Genomic DNA, 11,918 nt, shown 5'->3' on the forward strand with positions numbered 1-11,918 from the left:
GGAGCAATGATTTTATTTACACAAACTTTCCACGTAGGATTAGAACAAGACAAAACAAAACAGCCTTTGGTCTTGTTCAAAAGTTGGCCTGCTACTGGCCTGGCTAGCCCCTACCTCTGAATATTTATACTGGCTGACAGTCACAGATGTTCGAAAGGGACAGACATGTTCATAATGAAGGGATGAAATTCCAGACTTTGCTCCCTTTAAAGCATCACACCATTCACTTTTGCGCAAAATAAAATGACAATACTGGTACTATCTACAATTTTGATGGGAAACATTATGAAGCGTAATTCCCGATTGTATCCAGGGTTGGGCATTCGAGTAACTCAGGAAAATCGGATAGAATGATTTGACTCCAATAGTATATTGTGGTTGGTTCCAACTCTTCTTGGTAGACTAATATATTAAAAAAAAAGTTGCACAACCAACTAGCAATATAAGCATCAACGGATATCTCCATTTAAGTATACGAGTTTAACATATGTAGTTCAACATTTTTTTTGAAAAAATATGTAGTTCAACATCAACATTACATAATGTGGCTTGCACAAGACTTACAGATTCATTACATGATATACACATTTTTTTTGAAATTACATAGTACAACTTAAAACTCACAACACACGCATACTCACACCCCTATGAACACAAGTACGCAAATCCCACCCTTATGAGTATCTTTGAAGACTAAACTGGCAAATTCTCAAGATTGATAAAGTCACCTCGCTATCGACAGAAACATCGCCTACCACTAAATTCACAACACCATTAAATTCTAAAATATTCAGTCCCAAGATGTTATAGTGAGACTCTTGTAACCACTAAACTATAAACTTTTTCACAACAGAAATCTCAACTGCCTCGGACTAGGGTGTCAATGGACCAGGTCCCTTATGTCTCGTTCACAATCCAAAATAAATACGTATGGCCCTAACTATATTTTACCAAAAGGAATTATACAGAATTTGTCCCGGGTTAAATTATTGGGCCTTTAGCCATTACCACCCCTGCCGGGTTGCTCGTGTGCTCTTCTGGGTTTGGTGGGCCAGGTCAAAATTCCGGGTCCCAAGCAACCGACCAAAATAAATGGTGAAATGTTTTGAAAAAAAAGAGAAAAATCTAATTGATTCGCCATTCCAACTCCCAAGCAAGGCAAAGCACCCGACGCGGCGGCGCCTCCGGATGCATCACCGGTAGGATGCAAGTTATATTTATTTTGAGTTATTGGGTTGATCCAAAATTTTGATAAAACAAACTAGGATGACATTGTGCATAATTAATTTAGAAGAAGAAATAAATTAGGATGGCATGCCATCGTAATTATTTAGTTAATTCATAATTCACCGGCGTCGACGAGCCTCGGCCTCCACCATCCAGGTTTCCTCCATCAGCACCGACCAGGTTAGCGTCTTTCGCCCCCACCCCCCATCCGCATCTCCCGCGGCAACTCTTGCCCCCTGCCGCCGCTACTACCGTGCCGCCGTGCGACCTGTAGATTCCAAACGCGAGTCGCGAATGCTTTGCTCAGGGTCACCATCTACACTAGATCGTTTTACGCTAGCATTATCGAATCGTTGGGCTGGATCTTCCCTGTTCTGCATTTGATAATCACATAGTATTACAGATAGTGAAATCTACACTGAATGTTCATTCATTAGAGGAAATTGCGGCCTTATTGTTATTGAGCACAAAAAGTGGATTGAGATTCCTAGCACAACGCAGAGATTTTTCTTGACGATGGGTACAACATCCAGCCTCCATCCTTTTCTATCCTTTTCCTTCAGAATATTCTTATTCCTTCACTTTGCAGATAAACGTTTGGAGTGGGAGGTTCACTTGGAGATCATCTCAGACATGCTGCAAGAACAGGAGGGCACACCAAACCAGCTACCTGAAGATGTGCTTGTCAATATCCTCGGACGCCTTGCGCCACGCTGCCTCGCCACATCCCGCTGTGTCTGCAAGCCCTTATGCACTATCATTGACACCCGCCGCTTGCTGCGCTCAGACCTCCTCCCCCTCTCGCTGGCTCGCATCTTCATCAACTTCCATGACTTAGTATTGTCCGAATTCTTCTCATGCTTCTCAGTAACCTCAACACTATCCGACTATCTGCCAATCAGAGATAACTTTGGGGACCACTGCAATGGGCTTCTCATGCTTAGCGACTACTCTCTCCGTTCCAAATTATAAGTCATTCCAAGAATCTTGGAGAGTCAAATCATCTCAAAGTTTGACCAAAATTATAGAGACAAACACAAAAATTTATGACGTCAAATAGGTATACTATGAAAATATAGCTAACAAAGAATCTTATGATACTTAATTAGTATTATAAATGTTATTATCTTGTTGTATAAATTTGGTCAAATTTGAAAAACTTTGACTCTCCAAGATTCTTGGAATGACTTATAATTTGAAACGGAGGGAGTACGTGGTTAACCCAGCGACACGGCAGTGGGCGCAATTGCCCCGTGCCCGAGCCTGCATTTGAGTTCAAAAAACTTCTTTTACAAGGACCACCTAGTCTTTGACCCTACGCTGTCACCACACTATGAGGTTTTTCTGATCCCTTACGCTTGTGCTTTTATCTGGCTGGTCTAATTCCAAGGCCAAATTAAACCCTGCAATAGAGGGATTAGAGTGGCCGCTGTCTCCATGCATACTGCATGTCTTCTCATCAAAGACTAAGGGATGGGAGGAGAGGTCGTTTGTTCGACAAGGGGAGGCTGCAGGGACTGTGGCTGACATGCGAATGGATGGTTCTTATAGTTATCGTGTTAAGATCAGTTAGTGTTCTAGGATCGACTAGACACGGATCAAGAGGGGTATCTTCCATCTTTCCTTTTCACAAGTGCAAAAGAGTTCCTAGATCTAGAACACAGAGAGTATATTAGAGTACAGAGAGAGGGAGAGAGAGACCATCACCACCGGAGGAGCTTGAGGCAGCCATCACAGGTTCGCTGATGAAGATCTGCTCTAGGGCAGCGGCGAGCGATGCAGCAGCTGCACGGTCGTGGTGGCGTTGTCGTGGACGGCGCCGCCGCCGACGAACCAGGGTTGATGGTGGCGGCGGTGAGACTTCCCACTGCTCCAGCGCCTCTCTCTAGATCGGCTAGGGTTAGGGAATGTGAGTGAGGGTGCTGGCGGCGCGACGAACCTCGTGTCGTGTGCCCCGGCCCCTCACCCCCTTTTTATTTTGGCGCTGTGCAGCGGGGGCCCACCAACCATTAAGGGTTGGGCGCCCCCAATCAGGGCGCAGGGCGCAGATTAAGGCCCTAATAGACCGTTGGGTCTATTAGGAAGGAGATCAATTCAACATTCTCCCCTTTGATCTCACTTTGTACTTTAACTTTATACTTTAATATGAAACTTTTTCCTTTAGTTGTTCCATCACAGATTGATAAATAGAGCATGCTTTATCGTCACGGTCCAAGACCGATAGACTCAACAGCTACCATATACATCACTGTTTTGAAACAAATTCTTTATCTTTTGGGCCCTTTTTATTCTCCAGAAATCACAGGCTTTCCCTTAAACCCATGCCGGCTATGTGTTCCATGAACACATTGGGTGGTAAGCCTTTAGTTAGCGGATCCGCAAGCATTTTCTTTGTACTTATATGCTCGAGTGTAATAGAGTGATTCTGGATTTTCTCCTTCACAACATAAAACTTTATGTCAATGTGTTTGGCAGCACCACTTGACTTATTGTTGTGAGCATAAAACACTGCTGGTTCATTGTCGCAGTACATTCTGAGTGGTCTTTGAATGCTGTCTACCACTCTTAAACCGGGTATAAATCTCTTTAACCATTCAACCTGCTCCGAGGCCTCATAACATGCCACAAATTCAGCGTACATGGTCGATGACGCAGTGACGCTTTGTTTGGAGCTTTTCCACGATATAGCTCCCCCTGCGAGTGTGAACACATAACCGGACGTGGACTTTCGGTCATCGATGTCCCCCGCAAAATCCGCATCTGAGTACCCTTCTATCTCTAGGGAATCGGATTTTCTGTATGTTAGCATGAGGCTTTTTGTGCCTTGCACATAACATAATGCTTTCTTTACCATAATCCAGTGTGCCTGTCCTGGATTACTTTGATATCTGCCAAGTATCCCGGTAACAAAAGCTAAGTCAGGGCGTGTACAAACTTGAGCATACTGTATGCTTCCTACAGCTGAAGCATATGGAACCGCTTTCATTTGATCGATCTCATACTGGTTCCTGGGACATTGAAATTTCCCAAATCTATCGCCCTTGACTATTGGAGCAGGTGAAGGCTTGCACATATGCATACTGTATTTCTTTAGAATTTTTTCTAAGTATGCCTTTTGTGACAGTCCTAATACCCCCTTTGTTCTATCTCGGTGAATTTCAATTCCCAATACAAATGAAGCTTCACCAAGATCTTTCATATCAAAGTTTGAGGACAAGAATTTCTTTGTCTCCAGTAGCAGATCAACATCACTACTAGCAAGTAGAATGTCATCCACATATAGGATCAGGAAAATAAATTTTCCACTTCTGAATTTTGCATAAATGCAATTGTCCTCCTCATTTTCTTTAAACCCAAATTTTCTTATGGTTTCATCAAACTTTAAATACCACTGCCTAGAGGCTTGCTTTAATCCATAAATGGATTTCTTTAAGCGACACCCCATATGTTCTTTTCCTTTCATGACAAAACCTTTTGGTTGTGCCATGTAAACATTTTCATACAAATCCCCGTTAAGGAATGCCGTCTTTACATCCATCTGATGTAACTCTAAGTCATAATGTGCCACCAATGCCATTATAATCCTGAAGGAATCTTTACACAAAACCGGAGAAAAAGTTTCGTTATAGTCTATCCCTTCTCTTTGCGTAAAGCCTTTTGCCACGAGTCGTGCTTTGAACCTTTCTACATTCCCTTTGGAGTCATGTTTTATCTTGTAAACCCATTTACAGCCTACTGTTTTGGCTCCTTTAGGAATTTCCTCTAAGTCCCAAACACCATTGGAACTCATTGATTTCATCTCATCCTTCATAGCTTCCAGCCATTTAGATGAGTGAATACTTCTCATGGCTTCTTCATACGAAGTGGGATCACCCTCCATATGAACCTCTTCTGTATTATAAACTTCATAGTCGCTAGAAATAGCCGACCTTCTTTCTCTTTGTGACCTTCTAAGAGCTACTGCTTGTGGCACATTTTGTGCCTCAACTTCTGGCACATTTTCCATAGGGGGCTGTAGCACCACCTCCTCATGTCCAACCGCGGGTTCAGGCTGTTCCTGGATGACAGGTTCCAAACCTTCGCTCACAGTTGGTATGGGTGGAGTTACGACAGGTGTTGACACCGTAATAACTGGAATAGTTGGCGCAGCAACAACCGAAGAAGGTACTGACGTCACTATTTCAGTAACTTTTGGTGCAGCATCAACAGGTAGTGAGAAAAATAGCTCTTGAATCATAGGAGTAGGCACATACACCCGCTTCTCCTCAAGGTCAATTTCTCTAGGTACCATGCTCCCCCTGATCATTTCACTTTCTAGAAAGACAGCATGTCTCGTTTCTACAAACTTTGTATGTCTGTCTGGACAGTAGAAACGAAAACCTTTCGACTTTTCAGGATAGCCTATAAAATGGCAGCTTACAGTTTTGGAATCCAGTTTTCCAATATTTGGATTAAACACTTTAGCCTCAGCTAGGCTCCCCCAGACCCGTAGGTGAGTCAGTGAGGGTTCTCTTCCTGTCCATAGCTCATACGGCGTTTTGGGCACCGATTTGCTTGGCACTCTGTTGAGAATATGGATGACGGTTTTCAACGCCTCCATCCACAGACTCAATGGCAATGAGGAATAACTCATCATACTGCGCACCATATCCATTAGTGTACGGTTGCGCCTTTCAGCTACTCCATTTTGCTGAGGCTCCCCCGGTGTAGAGTATTGGGCAACTATTCCATTTTCCTGTAAAAACCTCGCAAAAGGTCCAGGAACTTGTCCATAAGGGGTATGTCGACCGTAGTACTCCCCTCCACGGTCTGATCTTACTATTTTAATTCTTTTGTCAAGCTGATTCTCAACCTCAGCTTTGAATATTTTAAATTTATCCAATGCTTCAGATCTTTCTTTGATTGGATAAATGTAACCATAGCGGGAGTAATCGTCTGTGAATGTTATGAACGAATCATATGCATCCACACTTTTCATAGGAAACGGTCCACATATATCAGTGTGAATTATTTCTAACATTCCTGCACTTCGTTTGGCACCCTTTTTAATTTGCTTTACAAATTTTCCTTTAATGCATTCAACGCATTGTTCAAAATCAGAGAACTCTAGCTGTGGAAGAATTTCACTTTTCACTAATCTTTCAATTCTCCCCCTCGAAATATGGCCTAAACGACAGTGCCATAATTTCGATGAAGTATCTTGAGTTCTCTTTCTTTTCTTTGTTTCTTTCTCTGACAAGGATTCATTCACATTCACATTACATACAGAATGCACTTTATCACGCATAGATAATAAATAAAGATCATTGTAAAGGACAGCATCACCAATACAATTATTATCAAACCATAGTTCACATTTGCCATTCGCAAAATGACAACCAAAACCATCTGTGTCTAAGCGTGATACACTGATCAAGTTTCTTTGAAGCGAAGGAATAAATAAAACATCTTTTAATACAAGCATGAAACCATTAACTAGCTCGAGGGAGACATCGCCAACAGCTTCCACATCTGCTTGTACTCCGTTCGCGACTTTAATTTGTCTTTCGCTTCTTAGCGTAGTCCTTGTCGAACAGAATCCCTGTAAAGAATTTGCAACATGCACAGTTGCACCAGAATCAATCCACCAAGTAGATTTAGAAAACTTTAAATACAGGGATTCATTAACAAATGAAATTACATTCTCACCATTCTTTGCCATTATCATTTTTAAATAAGCGGGACAATCTGCTTTGCGATGCCCCTTGTCAAAACAGTGGAAGCACTCATCTTGTGCTGGAGTGCGCTGTTGCTGACGCTGTTGCTGATACTTCTGTGGCATAGGGGCTTTGTCTTTAGCTTTAGAGGAAGAAGCAGCTTGGAAAGGCCTTTTCTTGTTATTATGCACAAAATTGACAGACCCACCATTCTGTTTCTTGAGTCTATCTTCCTCTTGTGCACACATTGCAATTGCCTTTTCCATGTTCCACTTCTCTGGCTGTGAGTTATAGTTTACAACGAACGTTGCAAACTCTTTTGGCAGAGAGGCGAACACCAGGTGCACCATAAACTCTTCTTTGAGATCCAAGTCCATTGGTTTGAGCTTGGAGTTCAAAGCACACATCCCCATGATATGATCTCTTATCGTACCGGCATTGCCATAGTACCTTTTTGTGACCAACTGCTCTATGATCTGTGTGGCATAAGTCTTTGAAGAACCAGTAAACTGATTCTTTATCTTTGCAAGGTATTCTGCAGCTGAATCACACTCTCCAATTGAACCCAAAATATTAGGATCAATTGTGTTCTTTATAACTGCCACACATTTCTTTTTGGCGTTATTCCACTTTGTCTTTTCGAGATCATAAGCCATCTTTAAGGGAGCATAGTCCCTTTGCTTTTTCTGCCACTCAGCATCAGTGTCAGAATCTCCTCTCACTGGAGCCGGTGGCTCAGTGGGCTTTGGAGTGGTGATAATCTCATCCACTTCTCCACAGACGAAAGCAAGATCAACTTTCTTAATCCATTCACCATAGTTGTCTCCTTTTAGTGTTGGGATGTGACTGATGAATCCCATCAAATTCATCCCCGCTGAAAATTTCAAAAAATAGTGAGAACATAATAACAATAATTGCATGTAAAATTTCAACGTTGGTCAAAATAGAACATACAACTGTTTATGCAATTAAATCTATATCACCGTTGGGCAGAAATAGAAATAAATGCACAAAAACTATGAAATTACAGTATTGTAATTAACAACGTTGGTCAGAAAATTAACAATACTATAATCCTCAAAAATAACCTTTTAATCATGCTCTTAAACTTTAATTGTCTCGTTGGTTCGAATTAAAGTAAAGAACAACTGTAATGACTTTTGCAGCGGAAACATGTAGAAAATTTCTATTTTCAGAAGCAATACTGTGAACTTTTAGCTCTAAACAATATACACGTTGGTGCAAAATTGAATAGAGATCAAACTATAAACAAATTCATTCAAAAAACTATTGAAATTGCTTCTGGAAAAATAGAAAAAACAATAAAACGAAAAACACTGTTCAGCAGCCCAGGAGCAAAACCGGCCCGCGGCCTGCTCGGCCACCCTTCCTTGGGCCCGAGGCCCGACAGCCAACGGCCGGGCCGCCGAAACGGCCCGCCGCGGCGTCTCCTCCCCCCGCCCGCATGGGCCGCCTGCCAGCCCAGGAAGCGAGGAGCGATCTCGACCGTCGATCTTGATCGGACGGTCGCCCGCGCGATTCGCCGGATCAAAACCGACGACGACGCGGCGTCCCTCAAACCCTAGTTCATTCTTTCCCTCCCCTTTCTCTCTCCTCGAAACGGAGGCGACGGCCGCTGGCCATGGTGGCCCGGCGGAGTGGGCAGGGCGGCGCCACCGTGGCTTGCTCGCCGGCGCGCGCGCTCGCCGGTGGGTGAGCGCGCCGCCGTCGAGCTCGCCATGGATGGCGCCAGGCTCTCGAGCCCCGCATGCGCAAAACCCCAGCGTCCCGGAGCGGCAAGCCGGCGGCTTCTCTGTGCCGAGATGTCCAGCGAGCGGCGGCGCAAACGCGTCCCGCGCACCGGTGGCGGCAGTGGCACGCGGACCAGGTAGGCCCCGCGCCCTTTCACCTCTAGGGTTAGGGTTAGGGTTGCATTTTTGAGTTCGATTTGCAATCGATTCTCTCTGTTCTTTTCGATTTGCATCGAGTTCTTTATTTTCCTTCGATTTCTTTCGATTCACAGACGAATCCGTCTTTGCCCCTACTGGATCTATGCACTAGCATGACGTCTGATACCATTGTTAAGATCAGTTAGTGTTCTAGGATCGACTAGACACGGATCAAGAGGGGTATCTTCCATCTTTCCTTTTCACAAGTGCAAAAGAGTTCCTAGATCTAGAACACAGAGAGTATATTAGAGTACAGAGAGAGGGAGAGAGAGACCATCACCACCGGAGGAGCTTGAGGCAGCCATCACAGGTTCGCTGATGAAGATCTGCTCTAGGGCAGCGGCGAGCGATGCAGCAGCTGCACGGTCGTGGTGGCGTTGTCGTGGACGGCGCCGACGACGACGAACCAGGGTTGATGGTGGCGGCGGTGAGACTTCCCACTGCTCCAGCGCCTCTCTCTAGATCGGCTAGGGTTAGGGAATGTGAGTGAGGGTGCTGGCGGCGCGACGAACCTCGTGTCGTGTGCCCCGGCCCCTCACCCCCTTTTTATTTTGGCGCTGTGCAGCGGGGGCCCACCAACCATTAAGGGTTGGGCGCCCCCGATCAGGGCGCAGATTAAGGCCCTAATAGACCGTTGGGTCTATTAGGAAGGAGATCAATCCAACATATCGTTGTCACAACGCTGTCTATTGGCGGGGAGCACTTTATGTCCATTGCCAAACCAACTTTGTTATGAGGTGAGGTACCTGCTCACCCTTCTATATATGAAAAGGCTGTTTAATGCTACTGTTTATTAAGATTTCTCTGTTATTTCATTCTTGCAGATTATCACTGTTAGATGGTAAGTACCAGGTAATTAAACCACCAGCAGGTATTGAGTTGACACCAGATCCAAAGCTTTATCTGGGAAGATCACAGAAGGGGGTTTACAGTGCATTGGATGATTATTATGTTTATATTCTGGATGTATCATATGGCAAGATGGAGTGGGTTCGAAAGGCTAGTATTGGCCTCAGACATAGACAAACTGATACTAGACCTAAACCCACAACGGCAAGCACTCAGAACTATTGTTTATTTGGTATACATGAAATTCTGAAGGCTGGAAGTTACTTACAAATTGCCATTACCTACCTATGGAAGCTATCATGCTTTCTGGTGTCTGCTTGAACTGTTTGCTTCATAACTGTTTGCTTAATGTTTTGCTTCATAACAGTCTAATATTCCAAAGGTAGACATAACTGAGACTGCATTTCATATATGTTTTCTTCGGTGAGTGTTGTGCCAGGAGGTTGATCCTCTGCAATAAGCTGTACTACGTGGTATCCACAATTTGCGAGAGGGAGAGGGAATGTGTGTGTGTGTGCGCGCTGTCGGATGGTGATGATGTATCTGTTACAGTTAATTTGAGCCTAGTCAGTGCCCACAACAGATTGAAGACTTGGGGAACATGAACTGAATGAAGAAATCATATGAATCCAAGACAAAATCTATCATAGATAGTGCAGCAAGTCACCTGAATTGGTCGCTGATATTACATGGGAACAAAGGCACACACCGTCTCCCTATTGCCACACTTGCAAATGGATATTCATGATTTGAATGGGGCAGAGGAGAAACAACCATGACCATTGCCCTCCGTAGGACGAGAAGAACACATACGTGTTCCGTGTGCACAAATTAATGCTAGCTTAGCTTAATTGATCCGATCGATTAGCACTAGCTATGCCTATACGATCGAAATCCAAATAAATAAATGGAGCAATGCAAATCTGTAGATAAAATCGATCCACGCAGGGAGAAAATACATACACATATGTGATTGCTGAATTAACAAGTTGAGGAGAAATTTCAACGAATGATGCATGCATATGCATGTCCGTCCGATCCAAAAGCTAGCAGCAGCAGCAGCTCTGAAGAATGAAGAATGTGATGAGATAGATAGATGATGGTCAAGTCAATAGAAGTTGTTGGATCCCTGGTAGCAGAGTCCCGTGGTCCATCCGGCGGGGATGGCATCGTCGACGACGACGGTCTGCTGCGGCGAGCTGTAGCTGGTCATCCTGACGACGAGCCCCTGCGCGTTGCCCAGCGCGCCGAAGACCTGGTACGTGATCCCCCAGTTGTGGGTGGCGTGCAAGTAGTTGCAGTCGGGGTCCCCGGCGCGCTTGACGGCGAGGTCGCCGACGTCGCCGCCGCCGGCGACGTTCATGACGTAGACGAGCAGCCAGTAGTAGTTGCCCTGCAGGCACAGCCTGACGCCGCCGGCCCGCTGGCACGGGACGCGGCGGAACTGGACGGGGATGATGCCGGCGACCCGCTGGGCGAGGCGGTAGAAGGAGGGCGGCGCCATGTCGAAGTGCTGCCGCGGCGGGTTGCACCAGCCGCCATTGTCGCTGGGGAGGTACCAGTTGGGCGGGCAGAGGTTGGTGCCGGTGACGACGACCGACGGCGAGCCGGGGTTGCACCAGCGGGAGCCGGCGCAGCGGATCTCGTAGCACTGCCCGCACCCGTTGCCCTGGGAGAAGAGCGGCGTGCTCAGCGCCGCCGTGTAGGTGGAGTAGAGGGACAGGATGTCGCTGGCGCCGAACCCGCAGGCGCCGCCGAAGTCGGCTCCCAGGCCGGAGTCGTCGCCGTAGAAGGTGGCGCTGCCGTCCTGCCACTGCGACGCCTGCTGGAAGGGCTGCTGCTGCTGGTGGTAGTACGCGCTCGCCAGTTGTGCTGCTGTTGCTGCTGCTGCCATGACCAACACCACGATCGCCGGCGTCGCCATGGCCGCCCGCTAGTAGCTCTTGATCGATTGGATGGGGACAGATCGATGGATGATGCATGTTTATAAGAGCTAGCTCAGCTCGCGGATCATTGCATTTGTCCGGAACGTACTTGTTGGTCAGCACGTTGCTTGAGAATCGAATTGTTGGTGAGCTGCAGCCTGCCGGCCTACGTCGTGGTTGACACTTGCAACTTCTTCAACCCTTAATTGGGCGCACGATCGATATCGATATGATTTATTTTCATTTCAATTTTTTTTCTTGCTTTATCATGC

General features: G+C 45.7%; 1 protein-coding gene and 1 pseudogene across 1 annotated transcript; one reads left to right on the plus strand and one right to left on the minus strand.

Moving 5' to 3' along the window:
- Nucleotides 1–1,860: 1,860 nt before the first annotated feature.
- On the plus strand, nt 1,861–10,042 carry LOC120704705 (annotated as a pseudogene).
- A 628-nt stretch (nt 10,043–10,670) lies between these two features.
- LOC120704973 (expansin-A17-like) lies at nt 10,671–11,616 on the minus strand. The gene has a single exon (XM_039989522.1). It carries the CDS (start codon nt 11,613–11,615, stop codon nt 10,830–10,832), a length of 786 nt encoding a protein of 261 aa, XP_039845456.1. The 5' UTR covers nt 11,616; the 3' UTR covers nt 10,671–10,829.
- Nucleotides 11,617–11,918: the final 302 nt, after the last annotated feature.

The sequence above is a fragment of the Panicum virgatum genome, chromosome 4K (assembly GCF_016808335.1).
Source record: "Panicum virgatum strain AP13 chromosome 4K, P.virgatum_v5, whole genome shotgun sequence".
In the NCBI taxonomy this organism is placed as follows: Eukaryota; Viridiplantae; Streptophyta; class Magnoliopsida; order Poales; family Poaceae; genus Panicum; species Panicum virgatum.

What these genes read in the sequence shown, in the direction of transcription:
- LOC120704973 (XM_039989522.1), bottom strand. Translation starts at nt 11,615, where the DNA reads ATGGCAGCAGCAGCAACAGCAGCACAACTGGCGAGCGCGTACTACCAC.